The sequence below is a fragment of the Capricornis sumatraensis genome, chromosome 14 (assembly GCF_032405125.1).
Source record: "Capricornis sumatraensis isolate serow.1 chromosome 14, serow.2, whole genome shotgun sequence".
In the NCBI taxonomy this organism is placed as follows: domain Eukaryota; kingdom Metazoa; phylum Chordata; class Mammalia; order Artiodactyla; family Bovidae; genus Capricornis; species Capricornis sumatraensis.
The window spans coordinates 44,415,470-44,442,297 of NC_091082.1; the positions used below are offsets into that span (position 1 = coordinate 44,415,470).

General features: G+C 37.8%; 1 protein-coding gene across 1 annotated transcript; it reads left to right on the forward strand.

Annotated features, from left to right (window-relative positions):
• The first annotated feature begins 88 nt into the window (after positions 1–88).
• Positions 89–25,520, forward strand: BLZF1 (basic leucine zipper nuclear factor 1). The gene is made up of 7 exons (XM_068986234.1): positions 89–212; positions 1,006–1,082; positions 12,786–13,225; positions 14,850–15,049; positions 17,568–17,696; positions 19,800–20,019; positions 24,178–25,520. Exons 2-7 carry the CDS (start codon positions 1,052–1,054, stop codon positions 24,361–24,363), a joined length of 1,206 nt encoding a protein of 401 aa, XP_068842335.1. The 5' UTR covers positions 89–212; positions 1,006–1,051; the 3' UTR covers positions 24,364–25,520.
• Positions 25,521–26,828: the final 1,308 nt, after the last annotated feature.

Here is a 26,828-nt window from a genome sequence, read left to right on the forward strand (position 1 = left end):
TGAGTTGACATTTTTCTTTTGGAAAATTTTCCGGAAACGAAACCCTGAGTAATCGGAAGTGATTATTTGTGAACCAGAAGCTTGATGTCACCAAGGCCTGGGCGGATCGGCTTCAGAATGCTAGAGGAGTGTCTGCCGTTAAACCAGTGAGATCTGGACGTAGAATCTGTAAAGTGAGGCCCCCTGCAATAGGAAGAGTAAGAATCTGAGCGGTAAGTCCCAGAACGGACTTGTGGAACTAAGAAGGGATTTTGGAAAGGGACGGCGGTACGAGTTGAAGTTTGGGTGTTGAGCTTTGGATTTAGGGAAAGGTTGCCTGTTGTTCCAGAAAGGCTTGTACCGCCTTTAAGGCCATCCATACATTTCTGAAAGCATATACTATGCTATTTTAATTTCATTACAAAGAAATACAAATTAAGTTATGAATTTTTTTTGTCGCTTGTCAAACATCTGAAGAGAAGCTCCTCTGTGATGTATTTAATGAACAGTGGGTGGTGGTGTTGGTGTTGGTGTTGTTAGAAGCTCAGTCGTGTCCAACTCTGCGATCCCATGGACTATAACCCGCCAGGCTTCTCTGTCCATGGAATTCTCCAGGAAATACTGCCATTCCCTTCTCTGGGATTTAGTGAACAAAATAGTGTCAATGATGTCTCGTGAGGACTTAATTAGTTTAACTGCTTTTAAATTCCTGGTGTCCATCAGTGATACAAAAGCCCCTATAGTAGCTACAGTACTATTTCTGAGCTAAATTTAAGGACACACATCTGATAATTTAGATTCTACTGGTGATAATTTAGAGTATACAGTGAAATTACCCCTAATTTCTTTAAGATATTTGGTAGCCATAACTATATTACCTTGTGAAAAGGGGCTTTAAGGGACACTTCCAAATGCAAGTTTACTAAATAGAGAAGCAAGTAGAATATCATAATATTAAAATTACAGGGACTTGGTGAATGTATTTATATGATACTGTTTTAATTCTTTCGTTTTATACATTTTTAGGTTTTTCAGTAGAAGTCTTGGGGTACATTTTCATTGGTGAAAAACAATGACTACTCTTGAAAGCTTAGAAACCAAAGGTAAGTATTCTTCTTTTGGTGATAATTGTTTTTAAAACATGAAATTTATGATGATAAGATGAAGGAATGTTTCAGCCAGCAAACCAAACCCCAAAGAGCCCTTGGGAATCATCTGTGCTTCGTATCTCATGTTTGTTTTTTAATACAGTGTTTACACTTCAGCACTTCAGATATCTGATTGAATATTAACATTGTTCGGTAGTATTTACTAGATGGCTACTGCTGTTAAACAGTAGTGAGAGCAAATTTTTACAGCTATGTTCTCTGTCCACTAGAAGATCAAGATTTAAGTAAATAAGAGCATACCTTTGTAAAGATTTAGGTAGATAGACAAACAACTGGCAGATATAGAATACCTTTTTCTTCTTGCATTGGTTAGGGATACCAATGTGATAGAAAGTATCACAAACTGGTGACTTAAACAACAGACGTTTATTGTCTCACAATTTTGGAGTCTAGTAGTCCAAGATCCAGGCTTTCTTGGTAGCTCAGCTGTTAAAGAAGTACCTGTAGTGCAGGAGACCCCGGTTTGATTCCTGGGTTGGGAAGATCCCCTGGAGAAAGGATAGGCTACCCATTCCAATATTCTCATGCTTCCCTGGTGGCTCAGACGGTGAAGAAGCTGCCCACAATGCAGAAGACCTGGGTTCAATCCCTGGGTTGGGAAGATCCCCTGGAGCAGGGTATGGCAACCCACTCCAGTATTCTTGCCTGGAGAATCCCCATGGACAGAGGAACCTGGTGGGCTACAGTCCATGGGGTAGCAGAGACTCGGAAACGACTGAGCAACTAAGCACAGCACAGCACAGTCCAAGATCACGGGCTTCTCTAGTGGCTCAGTGGTAGAGAATCTGCCTACCAATGCAGGAGACTCGGGTTTGATCCCTGGGTTGAGAAGATTCCCTTAGAGTAGGAAAAGGCAACCGACACATATTCTTTCTTGGAGAATCCCATGGACAGAGGAGCTTGGTGGGCTACAATCCACAGGGTCACCGAAGAGTTGGACATGATTTAGTGACTAAGCATCAACAACAGCAAAGTCCAAGATCAGTGTGTTGGCAGAGCCATGCTACCTCTGCAGGCAGTGGAGAAGGATCTATTCCAGGCCTCTCTCCTAGTTTCTGGTGGCTTGCTGGGAATTTCTTGTATTCCGTGTCTTGTAGACACATCACCATGATCTCTGCATTTTTATTCATGTGGCATTTTCCCTTTGTGTGTGTGTGTCTGTGTCCAAATTTATCCTTTTTTCACAAGGACATCAATCATATTGGATTAGAAATGCACACTACTCCAGTATGATCTCATCTTAATTACATCTGCAAAGACTATTTCCAAATAAGGTCACATTCTGAGGTATGGGACAACATTATGAATATTTGGGGTGGGACAGAATTCAACTCAGAATACTTGTTAACTACATTTGTTACTTTTTAGTCCTGCTTTGCTTGTCCTTTGTACAGCATTTCATGCTATTGCTCATTTCCACTTTTTGAAATTCTTTCTATGATTTCCATGAGTTCATCTTATTTTCCATCTACTCTGTGGCCCTTCACTGTCCAACACAGTAGCGACATGTGGCTATTTGAATTTAAATTAATATTTTCTTAAAAATTAAAAAAATTGTAGGTTTTCGGGTTTTTTTCAGGTTTTCAGTCACACTGGCCATATTTAAGTGCTCAATAGTCACTTGTGACTGGTGGCTGTTGTATTAGAAAGTGCAGATATAGAACATTTTCATCATTGTAGAAAGTCTTGTTGGATACCACTGCTCTAGCTATAGTTTTTTCTGTTTTTTTTTATTTGGCTGTGTTAGGTCTTCATTGCTTTGCATCCGCTTTCTCTAGGTGCAGTGAGCCAGGGCTACTCTTTGTTGCAGTGCAGGGGCTTCTCCTTACCGTGGCCTCTCTTGTAGAGCACAGGTTCTAGGCCCTCAGGCTTCGGTCGGTGTGGTGCTTAGGCTCCCTAGTTGCCACCTGTGGATTCTAGGTGTGCTGGCTCTAGAGCGCAGGCTCAGTAGTTGTGATGCATAGGCTTACTTGTTCTGGGATGTGTGGAATCTTCCCAGACCTGGGATCCAACCCATGACTCCTGCTTTGACAGGCAGATTCTTACTTGCCACTGTGCCACCTGGTATGGCCTTTAGTTTCTTTTTAATCCTCCTCTTCTGGTATACTTTTCACTGCTTTAAGACTTATGACTTCCAAATCTATCTATAGCTTAGATCTCTTTTCTTGTGATTCAGACCTATACAGCCTACTGTCTACTATCTTCACTTAGACATGGATAAGTCTTAGCATGTCCCAAAGTGAGCACCTCTTGTTTCAGGTATTCTTGGGTGGAGTGAGTTATGGAGAAACTATTTTCTTTTTTGGTTGGGGGTGGGGTGTGGTGGGGAGGGCCGGGCTGGGTGGAGTGAGATGAGAAACTATTCTCTAGAAGTCAGTTTTGCAGCAAGCAGATCTCCAACAGCAAACTCTTTAAAGGGGGTTTAAATGTGTTTAGGAAGTGAAGATCATGCTAAATGTTTAATTCAATTCAGCTGTGTGCAATAGCATTTCAGAGTCACCAGAGGCTTTTTACAGTATTAGAATAAGCAAATTAGAGACTGAAATGAAAGTAATAAGCTGGGGATTAATGGGAAAAAGAGCAGTTAAATCATAACTAATATGAAAGCAGTTAGCGTGATTCTTGGCAAAAAGAAAAGTTACATACAACATTATCATTAGTAATTAAAAGTCATTACAAGGCCTCTGTGAAATTAAATTATTATTTGTTACTTGTTTGTAATGAGGATTAGAGTTATAAAGCACTTTCACATGCATTGTTTCACTTGATCTTAATTTTACAGTGAAGTAGATAATTCAACTATTAGTCCTAATCCTATGTAATATCATGATAACTGTTGTTAGTGAAGAAGAGTTACTTGCTTGAATCGCGTGGCCTGAGAAAGGATGAACTTACGGTTGACATTTGTTGGTTGTTTGCATTTCCTATAACTGCCTCAGAAGAGAAGCAGGATTGGCTTAAGGAGACAGAACTTCCTCTCAGTGGACATTTGAGCAGTAGCCATCATGAGAGGGATGTGTCCTTGCTGCTAGGGCTGTTTTTGAAAGGGAAACATGCAGTAAATAGGGACAACTAGGAAATTAGAATTCAAATCCAAAGAGCAAAAGTTGGAGAGCAAAGTTGAGATTAAAAGTAAAGGAATTAAAGTCAGACAGTTTAGTCTGACTTTCAGATAGGAAGGTCTGAGATGTTCAGATACTTTTAATTCCATAAATAGTCTTAACGTTTTTAAGTCTAGGTCTGTAAAATAATATTTATTAGGTGAAAAAGGACTCCATGGGTAGATAAATTTGGGGAATGCTGGATTAAAGGAGAGATTATACTGTAGGACCCCTCAGAGCCTTTAATATATTAATGTACATTGTGCAACTCCAAAGAGATACAGTATGCAGCATTGCCCACACTTATTTGACCAGGGAACTCTTTATTTGTGGGGCCTTTGACAAAAGGAATGTTTGGATTCCATGTCATTGTGGGCCTAACTCTTAAATTCACTGCCTATAGTATATTTTTCTAATTAAATGGTAACCAAACTTTATTAGGTGATATTGGTGACATTTAAAAGAATATTACTTTAAAATCACCAAGTGATGATACCTAATAACTGTTTTATAGCTGAACTACATATGATCTGAAAAGTTTGTCAGATTATAAATGAGTAATTACTGATTTTGTGTAGTGGGAAAATATTCAGAAATTTTAAATAATTATTGGATGTTGAAATCTTCTAGGTGATGTGTGAGTGTTAACATTGATGAACTTCAAAACACGTATTCCCCTTTTCTGCACCAAGTAAGCTGGTGATACAAACATTAGGAGGCAGTCCCTTCCCTAAGGATTTCTCAGCAATTTCATCTACAGGAGAAAAATACTCTTTTGTTTGCATTATTCTGAAAGCACTGTAGGATATAGGGGTTGTGGGGGTCGCAGGGGTGAAGGTGTGTGCAAGTTAAATGGTTTGCCCAAGGCCATATAATAAGTGGCAGTAGAGACTTAAGTTTTTGACTCAGAGTCCAGTGTTCTTTCCCCTGTACGATCGTGCTAACTTTGAGTATCTGTCTTCATAGATTTACAGTTTTATGAAAAAAGAAGAAACATCTTTTTAACAACAAACTATAAAATGATGTTCTTTTGTTGCCCAAAACTTGGCCTCTGTTCACCAGTGCTGAATAGAAACGTGAAGACAGAGCTTTGGAGGAGGAGCAAAGAGTAGCTTTGTTATTGGGTTGGCCAAAAGGTTTATTCAGGTTTTCCTATAAGATGTTACAGAACATCTTATAGGCTCCCAAAAGGAGCCTTTTGGGCAACCCAGTACTTTGCCAGGCAAAGGGGGCCACAGCAGGCTAATGCTGTCTAGACTGTCCCTTTCCTGAGGGATAGCAAGGGGTCTTACAGTTTCAGAGTGGAAAATAGGGTTGTAGATAAGGATCAGGGCTGATATTGTCTTACATTCTTCTTTCCTCATGGAGACATTAATTAAGATCATTAGCACTGGCATCAGGTGGTTCTAGAACTGATTCCATTGGTCCTCAAGGTTATCGTTGTATGACCTCCTTTCTAGAATGAAGAATGCTCACAAAGGACAGGAGCATTTTCTTGACATCAGGTGCTTTCTAGACATCATGTGTTTGGTACAGCTTTAGCGAGAGGGCAGTCATTCTCGGGGTGCAATTAGGCAAGAAAGAGAGAGGACAAAACATCTGTAGGAGACAGGCTGAATGGGCAGAAAGAATAAGGGCTATAACATAATAATGTGAGTGTCTCAACTAGTTTCTGCTACAGCAAATTTGCCTCAGTATTTTAGAGCAAGGGTTGGCACATTAGGGATCTTAGGGATCTTAGGCCTTCTGAGAATATTTGCAATCAGTTTGATAATAGGGAACACTAACTTTGAATCCTACTTAAGCCTAGTGTTTATCCCAAATAAAAGGGCTTCCCAGGTGTCTGCCAGTGCAGGAAATGCCAGAGTTGAGGGTTCGATCTCTAGGTTGGGGAGATCCCCTGGAGTAGGGCATGGCACACTCCAGTATTCTTGCCTGGAAAATACCATGGGCAGAGGAGCCTGATGGCTACAGTCCATGGGGCCGCAAAGAGTTGGACATGACTGAGCATGCATGCAAACACATATCCCAAATAAAAAGAACTGTTCTTTTCATTATTAGACCTATATTACAAAAAAACACACTTTTATTGTTATCATAATTTGAATTTCATCCTTAAAATTTTGTTTTTTCTCTTCATATATAAATGCCTATATTATATCCTTAATTTTGCCTCATGGTCCACAAACCCTAAAATATTTATTATCTGGCCTTCTATGGAAAAAGTTTGCCAACCCCTATTGTAGAATATTTGTTCTTTCCCTGCATGTTACCAATTTGGGAGAAAGGTGGAAAGAATGAGCCATAAACCTTAGATATGTTTTCATTCTTTGATAAGTGATCACAAGTAGAAATTAATATTGATGTTGGTTCCCTTCAAACAATGGAAAGGGGTTGATATTTTACTCAAACATTGCTCATAATTACAGAGCTTGTCCTCCCACCAGACCAAAGGTAATTCCTCTTGAATATTCCCTGGGTTGGGCCTAGTGCGTATGTAATAAAGGCTTCTGTGTGTGTCACAGGAAAAACAGAATTATGAAAGTAAGTTACCAGGTGAGAAAACATAAAGCCTTGGCTCCCCAGCCTGTCTCCTTCCCTGTGCACATTAGCTAGAAGTATAGACGTTACAAAGAGGGAGCTGCCATGTGATACACCGTTCAGCTTTGGTTCTCACAAATCCTTGAGTAAGTGTAACAGTTTAAATAAAGTTAAGTGTAAACTGAGTTTGAACAAAGTTGATTAAATTACTTGATTGGAGTTTTATAACATATTTTGTTTGAAAAGAGATTTCTGTTAAGTACCCATTAATGTTTCTTTGCCTTTTAAATTTGGCATTAACCATTTTATGGTTTGTTCTTGAATCTTCATTACCTAAAATTCCAACTCAACAATGTTATGACTTGCTTAGAAATCATATTTAATCTTATTTCTTCAGGTTCAGAGGGCCTGAATGGTATAGCTCTAGTGTCTTTTTGTGGTCTTTTAAATTATTACTCTGTAGTTAATTCGTGGTTCTACATTATTTCTTAAATGCCAGAATGTCCGAGTGACAAGATTAACTTTGCACTAGGTACAGTTAGACAAACTTAAAACCAGATTTTGAGAGCATGGGAATAGGCCTTTATTTTTAAAACAGTTCATTTTTGGGAATTGTCCTCCATGCTAATATGCATGAATTAACTACAAAACCCTTTCGCTTTCTGAAGTATTCCTTTTTTCATCTCTTTGAAAGCAGAATCAGTCCTAAAGCCCAAGTGTCTTTGTTAACACTTAATACAGAAATGACAAATACTTTCAGTTCAGTTCAGTTCAGTTGCTCAGTCATGTCCACCTCTTTGCGACCCCATGAATTGCAGCACGCCAGGCCTCCCTGTCCATCACCAACTCCCGGAGTTCACTCAAATTCATGTCCATCGAGTGAGTGATGCCATCCAGCCATCTCATCCTCTGTCGTCCCCTTCTCCTTCTGCCCCAAATCCCTCCTAGTGTCAGAGTCTTTAACAGTGAGTCAACTTTTCACATGAGGTGGCCAAAGTACTGGAGTTTCAGCTTTAGCATCATTCCTTCCAATGAACACCCAGGACTGATCTCCTTTAGAATGGACTGGTTGGATCTTCTTGCAGTCCAAGGGACCCTCAAGAGTCTTCTTCAACACCACAGTTCAAAAGCATCAATTCTTTAGCACTCAGCTTTCTTCATAGTCCAACTCTCACATCCATACACAACTACTGGAAAAACCATAGCCTTGACTAGACGGAGCTTTGTTGGCAAAGTAATGTCTCTGCTTTTGAATATGCTATCTAGTTTGGTCATAACTTTCCTTCCAAGGAGTAAGCGTCTTTTAATTTCATGGCTGCAATCACCATTTGCAGTGATTTTGGAGCCCAAGAAAATAAAGTCTGACACTGTTTCCACTGTTTCCCCATCTATTTCCCATGAAGTGATGGGACCAGATGTCATGATCTTCGTTTTCTGACTGTTGAGCTTTAAGCCAACTTTTTCACTTTCCTCTTTAAGAGGCTTTTTAGCTCCTCTTCACTTTCTGCCATAAGGGTGGTGTCATCTGCATAGCTGAGGTTATTGATGTTTCTCCCAGCAATCTTAATTCCAGCTGTGCTTCCTCCAGCCCAGTGTTTCTCATGATGTACTCTGCATAGGAGTTAAATAAGCAGGGCGACAATATACAGCCTTGACGTACTCCTTTTCCTATTTGGAACCAGTCTGTTGTTCCATGTCCAGTTCTAACTGTTGCTTCCTCACCTGCATATAGGTTTCTCAAGAGGCAGGTCAGGTGGTCTGGTATTCCCATCTCTTGGAGAATTTTCCACAGTTTATTGTGATCCACACAGTCAAAGGCTTTGGCATAGTCAATAAAACAGAAATAGATGTTTTTCTGGCACTCTCTTGCTTTTTTCATGATCCAGCGGATGTTGGCAGTTTGATCTCTGGTTCCTCTGCCTTTTCTAAAACCAGCTTGAACATCAGGAAGTTCATGGTTCACGTATTGCTGAAGCCTGGCTTGGAGAATTTTGAGCATTACTTTACTAGCATGTGAGATGAGTGACAAATACTTTATTCTACTATAAAATATTTTATTAAATAGAACACCTTAATTATAGCTCAGATGTCATTCTACCTCTTGTCTAATGAGCATAACTTGGGATTCCCTGTCCATTACATACTTAAGAAAAACTCTACAAAAATATGTTAAATGAAAAAATAGTTCTGGAGTATGGTGATATAACTTTGTAGAACTTTAGTGTAAGAGAATAAAAGGCAGAATTATGTTTTATCATATTAATTAAGCTTTTTGTCCCCTTAAGGATTAACTCTGAAGTTTATCATTATCACCACTATTACGTGTGCTCATCCTTTTCCCCTTGTTACCCTGCATTAATTGTTCCTCAGAGAGTCTTAGGTACAAGGCATTTTACCAAGAGTACGAAGGTAAACACAAGGCACATAGTCCCGCCCCTCATGGAACTTATATCCCAGTGGAAGGCAAAAACAGTATATTTCTAATTACACTGAACAAAATGTCAGTTAACTGTTTTGATAAATGGTAAAAAGAAAGGCATGGTCTTTGCTGTAGAAGCATATAATCTTGGAAGACTAGAGAAAAGCTTCCCTTCAGAAAGTTTGAACTGAGAGTTGAAAGGTGAGTAGGGAGGAGGAAGTTAGGAAGAATATTCCAATAAGAAATGTTTGCAGAGGAAGAGGAAGGCATCTGCTCCTATTGAGACACTAAAAGAAAACAAATAAGGCTGGAACTTAGGATCTGAGGGAGTGAACCGCATAAAGTTGAGACCCAGGAGATGAGCAGGGAACTAGATCACCGAGGGCCGATTAGGCCATGGTGAGGATCTTGGTCTTTCTTCTGAGAGTGATGGGAAATCATTCAAGGGTCCAATGCAGATAAGATCTACATTTTTTTTTAAGCTTGCTATAACTGTTATATAAATTCTGTGGGCTTTTGCAACCTAACAGGGCTGTTAAAAGAGGCAATAAATTTAGGCTGATAAGGTGCAATAGTTTTGGTTTGTGGGAAGACCCAAAAATCTGCCTGCAATGCGGGAGACCCAGGTTCAGTCCCTGGGTCGGGAAGATCCTCTGGAGAACGAAATGGCTACTCACTCCAGTATCCTTGCCTAGAGAATTGCATGGACAGAGGAGCCTAGTGAGGTACAGTCCATGGAGTCGCAGAGCTGGACACGACCAAGGGACTAATGCACTTTCCCAGACCAATTATCGTCTCAGCTCTGGATTCATATTTGCATTGAAATCCTAGTTTGACACTGATGATTTGGACAAGCTATTTAACCTTTCATTGCCTCTGTTTCTGTCTGCAAAATGGGTACTATTGTGCAAAGTCATGAGACTTGTAAAACCAAATGATACTGATGCATCTGAAGGACTTAGCAGAACTGACTCCTTGGCACATAGTAAAGTAAATAAAAGCTAATTGTCATTACCATTCCTAGGTTTTGGCCTCCATTTTCTCAGATGTATTCCGAACTTGTAAAATGGCAGGAATTTCACTTGTTGCTCACAGGAATGTTAGTGAATTTACTAATTCAGGAATTCCATGTCAGTTAGGTGTCATTCTATCTATCTCTTCGAGGTTTGCAACATTTCCCATCCTCGCAGATCCTCAATTCTTTCTAAACTCTAAACCACTTATTTTCTTGAATCAATTAGTGAAAGTAGCCCTTTCTTGGGGACAGGTGACTCAGTGAAACTTCTTACACTGCTTAATTAGAAATAAGGTAAAATAGAAAAGAAACAATTTGTTCTTTGACTGGAGCAGTGGTAGTATAGTAGTGAGTGTAGTTGCCTTCCAAATGCTGTCTGAACTAAGGATGACTAGTCAGGTTTGGCTTATATGAGGGGAGATAATTTATTTCAGTTGAGCAAATTAGTAGACATGTGCATCATTGTATTAAGTGTTTCAGAGGAAGGGGGATAGGAGCTATCATTTATTTGCATTTACTTCTGTGCAAGACAGTTTCTACACTTGAAGGGGCAGTGTGTACAGTAGTCAAGGCCCTAATCTTTGGGACCAAGCTACCTAGAATTAAATTCTGCCCCATCTTTTCCAAGTGAAAAGACCCTGATGCTGGGAAGGATTGAAGGCAAAAGGAAAAGAGGGCAGCAGAGGATGAGATGGTTAGATAGCATCACTGACTCAATGGACATGTGTTTGAGCAAACTCCAGGAGATAGTGAAGGACAGGGAAGCCTGGCTTGCTGCAGTCGATGGGGTCACAAAATATCAGATATGACTGAGCAACTGAATAATGACAACAATATTCTCTACTTACTAGCCTGGTGGTGTGACTGTGGGCAAGTTCCTGGACCTCTTTGTGCCTCATTTTCTTATCTGTAAAGGAGAGCTAATTACACCTACCTCAAAGGGTGATTTTAAGAATAGATTACTTATATATAAAGTATTTAGAATAGTGTTTAGCATGTGCTAAGTCTTTATAAACATTGGTTATTTGTTACTTACCATTCTTTCATTGAAGACACAAGTAACCCTAGATGTACTGTTAAATCCATTTCATGGAGGCTAAAACTGAAGCTCAGATAATTTGCAGGGTTTGGTACAGGATTATACAGGAAGCAGTGGTGGAAATAGGACTAAGAACCAGATCTGGCTCATCCCAGAGTCCATGGCATTTCTATAATGTCCTGCTCCTTCCATTTGTTTAGGGCATGGTGCCTAGCCACAGAGTGTTTATCAGACTTATTGGGAAAGTGACATTTAGCATATAATAAACCCCATAAATGATAATTATGGATCATGATTAAGATTCACACTGAGTGTTGAGATAGTAAGTAGCATAGGCATTTAGAGTGTAAGCTAAAAGTTGGAAAATTTTAATGCAGAGTAGAGTTTAAGCTGGCTTTTTAAAGGGATAAGTTAGAATCACAGTAAGTGGTGGAAGAAGCCATCCAAGAGAATAAGAAATAGCAGAAACAGAGGCCTGATTAGAGGCCTAGGAGAGAAAGTAGTCCAGTTGGATAGTCTGTGAAGCATTCTTCGCTAAGAATTCACAAACAGGTGAGTCTGTTCCGAGATAGACACTTTCAAATAGGTATATACATAGCCTACATTTATTTTTATATTTAACTAAGATTATTGAGTGTCCACAATGTGCCAGGCATTTGATCTTACTACAGTCTTTCTTACCACAACCTTGTAGCATATTTATTACATATTTGTTACTATCTCCACTTTTCAGATTAGGAACTTACGATTCATAGAGAGTTACATTATTTACCTAGGAGTATACTAGGAAGTAGGACTTCCCTGGTGGCTCAGACGGTAAAACATCTGCCTACAATGCGGGAGACCTACAATGTGGGGTTCAATCCCTGGGTCGGGAAGATCTCCTGGAGAAGAAAATGGCAACCCACTCCAGTATTCTCGCCTGGAAAATCCCATGGACAGAGGAGCCTAGCAGGCTACAGTCCATGGGGTCGCAAAGAGTCGGACATGACTGAGCGACTTCACTTTCACTTTTATACTAGGAAGTGGGCTTGCCCGCTGGCTCAGCAGTAAGGAATCTGCCTGCAATGCAGGAGACACAGGAAACATGGGTTTGATCCCTGGGTCAGGAAGATCCCCTGGAAGAGGACATGGCAACCCACTCCAGTATTCTCGCTTGGAGAATCCCATGGACAGAGGAGTGTGGCAGGCTGTAGTCCATGGGGTCGCAAAGAGTTGGACACGACTGAAGCAGCTGAACACAGCACAGCACAGCATACTAGGAAGTAGAAGTGGGAACCAAATACCTTGATTCCAAATCTCTTGCAGTTTCTACCAAGAGAGGAACCATTTACTTAAGAAAGGTTTGAACCTATAAGACTTCGTTCATCCTTTGTTGACACAGGATTATTTTGAAATTTAATTTTTGTTCGAAATTTTTTTTTTCAATGCCAGGAATTCTGAATGTAGGGTAAAGTATATCTTGGCATTTCCTGGCATTTCTTTTCAGCAAATAGCTTATGTTTTGTTTTCCATCCTACAGTCATCCTTACTCCATCCCCAATCCGAGGAGCGGGAGATGGAATGGAAACTGAGGAGCCACCTAAATCTATTGAAGTTACTCCTGGAATCCAACCTATAACACATCACATCCTTCAGAGTCCACGAAAGAAAGCAGTCCCATCAGAGAGCCCAGGAGTTCTTCAGCTAGGGAAGATTCTTGCTGAAAAAGCCGTGGAAGTCGAAGCTGTAAGAATATTAGTTCCCAAAGCTGCTATAACCCATAATATCCCCTACAAAAATGCAAAGGTTAAGTCTCTGGGACATCATAAAGGAGAACTCCTTGGCCAGCCAGAGGGAGTCACAGAACCCAGAAAGGAACTGTCCGAGGTAAAGAATACATTGGAAAAGCTCAAGAACTCTGAAAGGAGATTGCTACAGGACAAAGAAGGCCTTTCAAATCAGCTCAGAGTACAGTCAGAGGTAAGAACAGCCTTCATAGCTTTAATGACACTGGCTCTTTACACCTGGGCCTTCTAAGCCTGCATGTTAGAATGAACATAGAGAATGTTATAAATATAGAATAAAATATATTTTCTCTTGGAATGTTCATTATACCTTGTCATTACTCCGAAAGGCTTCCTCTTAAATTTCCCATTCTCTTAGTGCCCCTACTAGAATTAGTTTATATTGGGAACTTATATTCTAAACATGGTTGAAGATGACATGTAAGGTGCTTTGGACAATGTGAGGTACTTTGGACATTGTACAAGACCACCTATAAGTTATTAAGGAGGTTATTACAGTTAAGAACTCACAGGCCAGCGATTAGTTAGTAATCCTTGCTTTAAGAATCCACAAATTCCAAGTATTTTTTCTATGTATAGATAATTCTTAGAATAAAGAAAATTGTGGAGTAAGCACTGGTATCTTCATTGTAAATTGTAAATTGGCAATGACCTATATTGCTTGATTTACTTTTGTTGTTGCTGTTCAGTCACTAAGCTGTGTCCAGTTCTTTGCAACCCCACGAACTGCAACACGCCAGGCCTCCCTGTTCATCACCATCTCCTAGAGCTTACTCAAACTCATGTGCATTGAGTCGGTGATGCCATCCAACCATCTCTTCCTCTGTCGCCCCCTTCTCCTCCTGCCGTCAATCTTTCCCAGCATCAGGATGTTTTCCAATGAGTTGGCTCTTCACATCAGGTGACTAACAGAGAAACAAAGTGAGGAGCGGTAAGGGAATATTTGCTAAAATGCAAAGTTTAAAGGCTATTAAAAAAAAGTCAATAGTCTTTAATCTTTACATCTTAGTAAATATTGCCTTACCACTGCCCACTTTGTTTCTGTTAGGTTATACATCTTTCTACTAGAGGTTAGTCTCTATAAGTGACACCATGGTTACTCTTACCCAAATATGTTTCTAATGTATTTAATAATATATTTTAAGTAACTAATTTGAAATTAAAAAACTAGTACATATTTATTTGTAAACATCTTAGAAAATACAGAAAAAACAATGAAAATAGTATCACCTATAAATACCATCCAGCTATACATGCATAATTATACATATTGAGTTCATTTTTGCCTTGTAATTTACTTTTTTTAGTTGTTAATATTTTCCTATATCTCAACATATTCTATTAAAATATCATTATTAATAGCAACAGTTTTTAACAAGGAATGCCAAGCCTTTTTTTTTTATAATACTCTATTGGTTTTGCCATACATTGACATGAATCCAATTTTTAAATATTGAAAAAGATTTATAAAACACTGTCATACTTTTTAGCAAAATTTACTGGTTCAGTTTTTTAACTTTTTGCCTTTTTAAGTGTTGACAAGAGGCAGTTTGTAATTTTTATGATGATTTGTACTCTTAAGAGGCTCAAATTATAACCACATGGACTATAGATTAATAGAGATATAGACATGGTATGTATATATTATGAAACTTAACTATTTGATATCACTTTTTGATATGTACTTGTAGTAATGGAGGTCCAAATTACATATGAAGCACAGTTTCTTTCCTGTTCATTTTGCTACACTGAACTCACTGGCATTATTTTGAACTTGTATTGGTCATGATTTCTTCCAGGTCAATCGTGAGTTAAAAAAGCTGCTGGTGGCTTCTGTTGGGGATGACCTTCAGTATCACTTTGAACGTGTAGCCCGTGAGAAAAATCAGCTTATTTTAGAAAATGAAGCCCTGGGTCGAAACATTGCTCAGCTTTCTGAACAGTTAGAACGGATGTCGATACAGTGTGATGTGTGGCGAAGTAAATTCCTCGCAAGCAGGTATTTTCTATTTTATTTCCTAGTTTTTGCTCTGCCAGATTTGTTGACCCTCCTAATGCCAAAAAAAACAAATGGATTTTAGTGTGAAAATTTCTGACTGAGATTGTCAGATTACCTCATACATTATTTAAGAGGTGGACTCTCCCTCTTCTGGATGGTTATACAGTAAATAGTAATTCATTTCCTACTTTTCCTCTGTCAGATTTGTTGACCCTTCTAATGCAAAAAAAAAAAAAAACTGGATTGTAGTGTGAAAATTTCTGACTGAGATTGTCAAATTAACTCATACATGATTTAAGAGATGGACTTGCCCTCCTCTGGATGGTCATACAGTCTCCCTACATGGAAAAGTGCTAGCATAAAGCTACTCCCTCATCCCAGAATTCTGAGTGACTCTTCTGTAGTGGAAATCACTCTGACTACAATGTTTAAGATCAAAACAAAACTAAACTCGGACAGCTAATAAATATTTAAATTTTTAAAAGATTTTTCCCCACATTCTCTCTAAAAACTCACATATCATTGCCACTCCATAATGTCTTATTTGGTCTCTCAGACTCTATTCTCATTGCTCATTTAAGTACATCATAATAGAGTTTCCCAACCTTTTTCTCTCCATGCACAAAAAGAAAGCGATAATAATCTGCATGGCATACTGGAAGAGGCTATCTCTCCAGTAGAAGTGAGAACTTTAGGCCCTTATAACCCCCAGGCCCGTGAACACAACTGGTAGTTGGGAAGGTCTCTCATGTGTTATGATTTTCTATTCATCCCCTCCTTCCAACTTTGAGTTACTGGAGAACAGAATCTGGGTGTTATCCATCTGTGTATTTTCAGCGTTTAGCTCAGTGCTTCACATATGTTATAATAACATTGATTTAAATTTAATCATCTGGAGGTTTCTCACAAACACTAAAGGTTTCCAGTCTGTACCTTAAGAACCACTGATTGTAATGAATATATTTTTAGAAAGTTATTTCTTCATGTCTTAATATCGGTGATACTTTCTAATAATTGATTACTCTTAAAATCCTTAATTTGTTTTCTAATTGTACTAATAAAGGATGTATTTGGAGAAATGAATTTACTGTTTATTGGCTTAGAATGAATAAGTTCATTTTTACTGAACAGCTTAAGAAGCAAATCATGCATGCATTTTACAGATTACTACAATATGTAACTTATTAAACATTCTGATCAATGTTAATAGTAATACTTTGAGGGCAATAATAGTGACACCAAACTCTATTAATATTTTAGTTGATTTAATCTTTTAACATCAGAACTGTTTTCATTTTAAGGAATTCAGTGGTTACTCTGGTCTGAGACTTTAATTTTAGTTGTAAGATTTTTCAACTGAATAAAAATACTCTAAAATTTTGCTTCAGTTCTATTACTAGAGAATTGTTAAATACATTTTGCTACATCCAATCAGAAAACATTAAGCTGTTTTTTTTTTTTTTAACCAAAAAGGAAACAAAATGGCTCTATATATGCTAATATGAAAAAAATCATCAAGGTAAATTATTAGGTGAAAAAGTGAACTACAGAAAAGTTTGTATCAGATAATTCCTTCTTGTAAATAAAATTAATTAATATATTTATTTTTATACATACTTTTATGCTGATATATATATGTTACATTTTCCTAGAAAAATATATTGGTTGCTTTATTGATTACTGATTATAAAAGGAGGGGCCAGGCTGCTGGACGAGAAGACTTTGTTTTCCTTTTATATAAACCTTTCTATATTTAATGTTTTTCTAATGTCAAAAGGTTAATGAGTGGTAGAAAAATAACTCTTGTTTTTCTCTAAAATTTTCTCTATTTGAGAACAATTAATGTTATTTGTCTTCCAAAACTTGATTAATCTAGAGTAAGACTGAAGTACATTCCAAAGTCACTGTACAGGAAAGTTAAAACACTGTTTTCTTTGTCATTTTGTAAACAGATATTTTAATTGTTATGCTTTTTATGCTATGTTATGCATTTTAAATATAATGCTTTTGAACTGTGGTGTTGGAGAAGACTCTTGAGTGTCCCTTGGATTGCAAGGAGATCCAATCAGTCCATCCTAAAGGAGATCAGTCCTGGGTGTTCATTGGAAGAACTGGTGTTGAAGCTGAAATTCCAATACTTTGGCCATCTCATGCGAAGAGTTGACTCATTTGAAAAGACCCTGATGCTGGGAAAGATTGAGGGCAGGAGGAGAAGGGGACGACAGAGGATGAGATGGTTGGATGGCATCACTGACTCAATGGACATGGGTTTGGGTGGAGTCTGGGAGTTGGTGATGGACAGGGAGGCCTGGTATGCTGCGGTTCATGGGGTCGCAAAGAGTCAAACATGCCTGAGCGACTGAACTGACTGAACTGAAGTTGAAGGATTAAAAACTGAGAAGTAATTTGACAGTGGTAAATCTTTTTGTAAGTTTTTAAAAATGACAATCACAGAGGTAGTATATTAACTTTTTAACACTGTCTGAGAATTTATATGTAAGATTTTTATCTTTTCCAGGGTTATGGCAGATGAGTTAACCAACTCCAGAGCAGTTCTGCAGCGTCAGAACCGTGATGCACAGAGCGCTATACAAGATCTCCTGAGTGAACGGGAACAGTTTCGTCAGGAAATGATAGCTACACAGAAGTATGGCCCTTGTTTACATTCCGAGCCCTTCTACTTTCTCCTGCAATTTTTGTTATTGTTACAGTTCTTTCGTATCTCTACATTTATTAATTCACTCAGCATGTACTTTGAGTAGCATTTTAAAACAGCTGCCCAGGGAAAGGAGGAAGAATGAAAAAAACAGAAGACATGCTTCTTATATTCTTAATGGGGGAGAGATTAGTTATATCTATAGTGGAAGAAATTTTTGCATTTAAAAGTAGTTTTTGGTTACAGTTATAGCAGTTTTGTAGTTTTTGGTAGAAGCCAAAAAGTGAACTGGTCTTTACTTTGGAGGGAGATCTTTTTGAGAACTATTCTACAGTATAAGAGCTTAATTTTATGTCCATATGAACCAGAACTGTCAAAATTGAGAGTCTTCCTTAAAAACACTTTATGCTTTTATATAATTGATTTCTTACAAATTAAATAAGTAAAATTCAAGAGAAAATTATAGAGGACATTAGAAGAATGAAAACACAAATATATCAATATCAGATTTTGTGGGAGGCAACTAAAGCAGTGTTTAGAGGGAATTAATAAAGCTATAGCTTTAAATGCTTATTGTAGGAAAGGAAAAAAAGGTCTCATCAATAAGCTAACCTTCCTTTTTTTTTCCTTTTCTTTTATTTAATTATTTATTTATTTATTTATTTTTATTTTACTTTACAATACTGTATTGGTTTTGCCATACATCAACATGAATCTGTCACGGGTGTACACGTGTTCCTTTTTAAGAAACAGAGCAAATTAAGCAGAAGAAAAGAAAGGATGAGAGCAGAAATAAATGAAATAGAAAACCAAACACTGGTTGTTTGAAAGGATAAATTTACAAAACCTCCAGGCAGTACAATCAGGGGAAAAAGAAAAACAAAAGATAGACAGCATGAGAAGGAAAGGGGTACACTAGAGAGTCTATAGTCACACGATAATAGGAGATGTTAAGAACAACTCTTTTCATGTAAGTTCAACAGCTTACATGGACAATCTACTTAAAAGACTCAAACTACTAGAATCCTCAAGAACAGATAACCTGAATAACCCTGACCTATTAAAGCAATTTGCTTTGTAGTTAAAAACCTTCTAATAAAGGAAACTGCAGGCCTACGTGGATCAACTGGTAACTACTAACAAACATCTAAGGAAGAAATAAAACCCAATTTATACAAACTTTACTAGAAAATAAAAGAACAGTTTCTAGCTTATTTTATGAGACCAGCATCATCTTGATACCGAAACTATACAGAGGTATTACAAGAAAACTGCAGGCCAATATCTCATCTATAATGAATATAGATGCAAAATTCCTTAATAGAATTTTAGTGATTCAAATCCAACAATATATAAAAAGCTTTAAATCATTATGGCCATGGAGGTTTTACCCCAAGAATTATAGGTTGGTTTATCATTTAAAAATCAATCAATGAAATACAAAAAAATTATCATATATATACATACATATATGCACACACATAACATATATATATACATACACACATGCATACACATACATATATATATATATACCTACTATATAAGCATCTCAATAAGTGCACAAATTAAATAAGTAGTTCTATAATACTGCTGCTGCTACTGCTGCTAAGTCATTTCAGTTGTGTCCTACTCTGTGTGACCCCGTAGACGGCAGCCCACCAGGCTCCCCGTCCCTGGGATTCTCCAGGCAAGAACAGTGGAGTGGGTTGCCATTTCCTTTTCCAATGCATGAAAGTGAAAAGTGAAAGTGAAGCCACTCAGTTGTGTCCAACTCTTAAGCAACCCCATGGACTGCAACCTACCAGGCTCCTACGTCCATGGGATTTTCCAGGGAAGAGTACTACCTGAGTATATTTTACCTGTACTAAAATAAGAGAATCAAAAAGGTACTGTTTGTTGATTTCCAGATAACCATAAAATTAGTTTAAGTGCTTTTTGTAATCTGACTTATTTTACCAGACTTCCTGGTTTATTGAACTCTTCAGAGAAAGAGGAGAAAGAAACTATATGATTTCAGAAACATGTTTCTCAGCATTCTTGATTTTTATATTTTATCCTCTTACTAATGTTCAGTGCTGTGTGTTGCTGCAGGTTGCTGGAGGAGCTCTTGGTCTCTTTGCAGTGGGGAAGGGAGCAAACTTACTACCCTAGCGGGCAACCTCACAGCACGGCAGAACTGGCATTAACAAATCACAAGTTGGCAAAAGCAGTAAATTCTCATCTTCTGGGAAATGTTGGCACTAATGGTCAAAAAAAGGTTCCATCAACAGTTGAGTTCTGCAGTACTCCAGCAGAAAAAATGGCTGAAACGGTAAAATATTTCTCTTTCATGATCTGTATAACCTCTAAGACTGTCCTCTTCAGTTCAGTTCAGTTCAGTTGCTCAGTCATGTCCGACTCTTTGCAACCCCATGAATCTCAGCACGCCAGGCCTCCCTGTCCATCACCATCTCCCAGAGTTCATTCAGACTCACGTCCATCGAGTCCGTGATGCCATCCAGCCATCTCATCCTGGGTTGTCCCCTTCTCCTCCTGTCCCCAATCTCTCCCAGCATCAGAGTCTTTTCCAATGACTGTCCTCTTACATGTTACAATGAAAAGTGCTTGGCACTGGGAGTTAGGAAATATGGAATCAAAACTTGATCCTCGTGCTAATGAGCTAGGAATCTTGGAGAAAATTATTTCCTCCTCTGAGCTTAATTTTCTCAAATTCTATTACTATACTCTGAGGAGAAAAAAGTGTAATTGTTTTTAAAGATGGTCATTCCTATCTTAGTTCAGCTGCTTGCCCTCTTGGTTTCTATACCCATCCAACTTGTACCTCAGATTCAGTAGATGACTTTGGTTCCTCATTCATAGAACAAAAAGAGGGTAGAGGCAGAAAACTCCCTCCAGGTCCCAGCTTGGTCTCTCAAAGCCTAGCTATGTGGCCTCCAACCTTACATATATTTCTGTTACTGGAAAAGTATCTCTCTGGCTCTCCAAAGCATAGCATATTCCCCCAGGCTCATCAGGCCTCTCACTAACAGGTACTTCTTCTGTTGACTCTTACCTTTTGACTTAAGAACATGTCCAAGTGTCTTCCATCTAAAAAGAAAACTGTTCCATCTATCTTAAGTTCTCTACATATGGTCTTATCACCTTCCCTTCGCAACCAAGAATCTGGAACAAGCAGTTCATATTTATTTCTACTTACATACCTCCCCTCCTCAACTCCTGCCATCGCTTATCTCACTAGACTTCCGGCTCCACTGTCCTCAAAAAGGACTCGCATAAAGGCCATGAACATTTAAGTACTTCGTCACATTTCACTTGAACTCCCTCAGTTTCTGAAGCTGTCATACTCTCCCAATTCTTAGCTACGGCTGTGACTGTTCGTTCTCAGTATTTGGTGGGGGGAAGGGGAACCCTCTTCTTGTGCCCACTCTTGAGCCTTTCCTCACGTAGTTGACTTTCTGTATCATCTCGGGACTATCGTTAGCTAATCCCCATAGCTTTATGCTTGTGACTTCTTCAGCGGAGACTTTTTTTTCTAGAATAAGACACATACCCAGCTGGACATCTCCATCAGTTCGTCCCATAGAAGCTAAAAATAGAACAACCTCTTGCTTTTGTATTTGTATTTCCATTCTAGGGGGAAAAAAAAAGTAAAAGAAAAATAACCTGTTTCTTCTGTATTTCCTAGCTTAGCGAACTGTACCTACTACATTGGATGTTTTGAAGATTCCATAAAATAATACATATAAAGCCTATAGCCATTTCCAATATAGGTACAGTAATTTCTCAATAAATAGTAGCTATCATTTTTATTATTATATCCTTCATCCCCTAAACCTGTTGCCTTTATGAGTCCTGTCAGTTTCTTCTAATTTATTCCCTCTGCCAAGTTTAGACACCTGATTGCTAGGCTAGACTGTACAGTAGCCTCCTAACCAGTATCCCTCCCTTGCTTTTTAACTTACCTCCAGCCATCCTCTGTTGCCAGAGTGTTCTTTCAAAAATGTCAGTCCCATCATCTTGGTACCCGTGTTCAGAGGACTCCTAGTCTCCCTCATTACTCAATCTGAATTATTTCATATTGTATAGAAGGCCTTTCATTAATCATCATTCCAGCTCCCCTTCCCTTGGATCACTTCCCAGCTGTGCCCACCCCCTGCACGTCACATCCCAGCTGTGTTAACCACTTTCATTCCACAGACAAGCCACTGTATCTCATGCCTCTGTACATACTTCACTCTGCCTAGACAGCCTCCCAACAATCTCTCTTCTTGCCCAACCACTATACTGCCTTTAAGAATCAGCCTTCCCTGATTCCTTCAGGCAAACCTAGATTTTCCTTCCTCTAGGCTTCCAGTTCATCTTGTACATAAATCTAGTATAGCTCTTTATCATGGTACATCGCAGTTTGATTCTCTGCCTCCCAAACTGTAAGTTCTTCAAAGACGGGCACTATGTTTCCTCAAGTCTGGCACAATCCTTTATACATAGTAGGTGTTCAGCTATTTACTGAATGAATCAGTCCCTGAAACTAAACATTATCCAGAATTGTTTCTCCTTTTCTATTCTTTTTGTTGGGAAATTGTGTTGCTGCCCACTCAGTTGCTGCCAGCAGCGTCTGGTATAATTAACTACTTCTGATATCTTGAAACATTCACTTCCCTTGGCTGATGTAACCTTTCACCCTCCATACTTTTCTCTTTTCTCTGACCATTCTATTTCACCATACAATGGTGGGTAGCCTCAGGGCTTGGTTTTGGTTTCCATCCTCTTCTTCCAGTCCTTTACCCACCACATTGTCTCACGGAACAAAACTGACAGTCCTCCTTCCTCAGTGTCTCTTAGACCTTTCAGCCACATTGCTTCAAGATCAACCTTTCTTAGCTGAATTATTGCATTAAACTCCCTTTCTCTCTTATTCCCATTGTCTGCTTTGGTTCCCACCCCTTCTCTCATCTACCAGCTGTGTACAGAGTGATCGCTCTGAAAGGCATCCAGCTTAAAATCTTTATCACTTTCAGGCTAAAATCTGGAAACCTTTTATCCTATTGGTATCTCAGTCTCCTTTAACTGTATTCATTTGGCATTTTGTTTCTCTCTAAAGATACGTAATATAATTACAAATATAGAGAACAGGGTTACCTTTCTTATTTCCCCTTCTCAATTTATAAGCAGCTTTAAGATAAGCCCTTTATCTCTGTCCTTTAGCATCTAACCAAGCTCCATAAAAACAGAAGAATATCAAAAACTAAATTGAAGAAGCAATAATCCTGTAGAAAAACAGAGGTATGGAAATGGAATGGTAGCTCTTAAATGATGCCGGGACATTTTTTAATTAGTTGTGGCTCCTTGGGTACATTGGTAACTTAGAAGGAAAAAATCCTGTTGGACAATATGAGAGCTAGGGAAACAGACATCTTGAGCCATTTCTGAAAGTTGTTTTGATAAGCCTTACATACAAGAGAAAGCTCCTTTCCACACTGCTTTTCCCAGTTCCTTTCTAATTCCACTGCCAGTCTCCTTTGCACAGTAACTCATATTCATCATATGATGATGGTTGTCATTGTTTAGTTGCTAAGTTATGTCCAACTCTTTTGCAAACCTATGGACTGTAGCCACCAAGGCTCCTCTGTCCATGACATTTCCCAGGCAAGAATACTGGAATAGGTTGCCATTTCCTTCTTTAGAGGATCTTCCTGACCCAGGGATCAAACCTACATCTCCTGCATTGTAGGCAGGTTCTTTACTGCTAGGCCACCAGGGAAGCCCCATGAAGATGGTTAGAATATGAAATGAGAAACAGCAGTTATGAGCCAGCCATGTTATCCTTGCCCTTAACCAGAGAATTTTTTTCAAACCAAGATTTCCTCTAGTTGTGGGTCTCAGAAAATGAAATGGAATAGAAAATTCAGAGCAGAAGAATTGAAAGTGTATGATGTCCATGAATCCAAGAAACAAAAACATGATTTTTAGCATAAAATATTGCATGTAAATTAGAAAAAAAAGAAAAACCATTGATTTGACAAATAAATGATCAAAAACTTTGAAATACATTTCAATAGAAGAATAATGGTAGAATTCCAGTTTCAAACAGTTCAATGAAGGCCTGAAGGAGAAAGATAATAAGTATATTTTGATTAAGGATAAAAATGAGTATCACTTATGGTAAAATTGATATAACTATCAATTTATTTTCTTCTATGTTTTCATATATTTTCATCAATATTCATGAGAACATTTCTTTATTTTTAAAAATAGGTAACCTAGGTAATATAACAACTAGACATCATTGTTAAATTTAGACCTTTTTGAGAAAAAGCATAAGTTCTTGAGTCAAATTCATCATTCAGATCTTACTTTTTATGGTAGTTACATATTAATGAAATAGAACATATGAGTAGTTACATATTAGTAAGCCAAGGACTTTTGTAGTCCCTGCTGTGTATATGACATTACCTCTTATTTTCCTTAGGTTCTACGCATTTTGGATCCAGTTACATGTACAGAAAGCTCACCTGATAATCCATTTTCTGAGTCTTCACCAACCACCTTACTTGCTACAAAGAAAAATATTGGACGATTTCATCCCTATACAAGATATGAAAATATAACTTTCAATTGCTGCAATCACTGCCAGGGAGAACTTATTGCCCTTTAACAATCAATATGGTGGAGGCACACTACAGCCACTTGCTTTTTACCTAAGAGTCATTATTATTTGGGAGCTGGGGATCTTTGGATGCTAGAAGTATTATCACTTCCTATTTTAACAATATATATCCCCAAAGATGTTTCATGTACTGGACTCCAGATTACCCTTTCTTAATAAATACCTCAGGGTAAAGAAAAAAAATGAAACTGTGTCGATATATATGTAGACAATACTTTCCAGGCATGTTAGGATGGTTTTCCTAAAGGACTAGATTCTATACCTTTCTTTCTTTCAGGCCCTAATTTATTATTTATCTTGCTATATATTTTACATAAACAGATTTAATTTCTGAACTCTAAAACAAGGATTGGCAGACTATAGCCTTGGGTCATATGCAGCCTTACCCATTCATTTACTGTTGTCTATGGTTATGCTATAACAGCAGAATTGAGTAGATACAACAGGGTTTATATAACTAGCAAAGCCTAAAATATTTATTATCTGACTCTCTACAGGAAAAGTTTTGTGACCCTCACTCTAACACAAATTAGCTGCAAGGGTTGGGGAGGGAATGGGGTAAGGAGTCCTTTCTCTTTTTGGTGATTTTGGAGCAGAGTACAAAAGAGTCTTATGGAAATAACAGGTGGAGGAACTATTGTAAAAATAAATGCGAAATGTTAAAACAAATTTAAATATTTTACAGCCACATTAACAAATGTTTGAGCAAAGTCATTGTTCTTATTTTGGTTTTATGCAGGGGATTCTGTATTTTAAATGGATATAACTGATCTACAGAAGAAACTTAACTGTTGAGCTCAGTTTGGCAATTGCAGCACAATAAGAATATCCAATTTGATACTTATGAAATATAGCAGAGAAAGTATGATCTTTGGAGAACATCGCTCAAGCTCAAAAATGCAGTTCATCAATTGATGATTATTATTATGTAACGTGTTATTATTTATTTATGATGGGCCATCATAAAACACCTTTTTAGAGGCCTGTAAAAATGTCCACAAAAATGTTTATAACAAATTACCCTAATTGGTTTCTTTACCTATCAGTAAAGAAATCCTCAAAAGACAACTCTGATCAAGTAACAGTATATTTTAATGTCAACTTAATGGTTTTTTTTTTTTGGTCTGATTCATCTGAGTTGTACTTTCAAATGGGTGGCAATAAATTTCTTTACCTGCTTTAGTTTGAATATTGATTTTTTTTTCCTCCAGAATGATGTGCTTCAATTCAAGTCTTCATCTAGTTTATACTATTTACAACTTACTCTTCAGTCTTTCTTTTAAGTTTACAGAGCATAAAACTTAGAAGAAAACATAGAGGAAAACCTTCATGACAGTGGATTTGGCAATGATTTCTTGACTATGACACCAGAAGTACAGGCAACAAAAGAAAAAAATGGATGAATCAAACCTCATCAAAATTAAAACTTTCTGCATACCAAAAGAAACACTCAACAAAATGAAAAGGCATCCTGAAAAATGAAGGAATATTCACAAGTCATGTATCAAGGGTCTACTGATGAGAATAAATGAAGGGCTGCAAATCAACAACCGAAAAAAAAAACCCAGTTTAAAAAAACTGGGCAAAGTAACAGACATTTCTCCAAAAGAGATAGATATACAAATGGCCAATAAGGACATCAAAAGATGCTCAGCATCACTAATTATTAAGTAAATTCAAATTGCTATCACTTCACACCCAGAATGGCTACTACCAATAAAGCAAAATAACAAGTATTGGCAAAGATGTGGAGAAACTGAAACCCTTGTACATTGCTGGTGGGTATGCATACAACTGCCATATGATCCAGGAATTCCACCTTGAGGTAGATACCCAGAAGAATTGAAAGCAGGGACTCAAAAGGACATTTGTATACCAATGTTCATAGCAGCATTATTCACAATAGCCAAAAAATAGTAACACGTGTCCTTTGATGGATGAATACATAAACAAAATGTTGTATATACATGCAGTGGAATATTATTCAGCTTAGAAGGAGTAAATTCTGATACTACAGCATAGATGAACCTTTAAAACTCCATATTGAGATCCGACACAGAAGGACAAATAATGTATGATTCTACTTATATGAGGTGCCTGAAGTGATTAATAGAAATAACAAGTAGAATAGTGGTTACCTGGGATTAAGGGAAAGCAGAATGGGGGGTTTTTGTTTGCTAGGTACAGAGTTTCAGTTTGGGAAGATGAAAAATCATGAAGACAAAGGGTTAATGGTCGAAAAACATGAATGTACTTAATGACACAATTATACATTTTTTAAAATGGTCAAAATGATAAATCTTAGGTTATATATATTTTACCACAATAAAAAAAATTCTATACATACACTCTTATAACCACAAACTGGTGGCACACTTTGCAACTGTTGGTTAAAGTGTCAGTAATACTAACAATAGCTCAATAACAGTTAGTCGAGCTAAACAAGCCAAGAA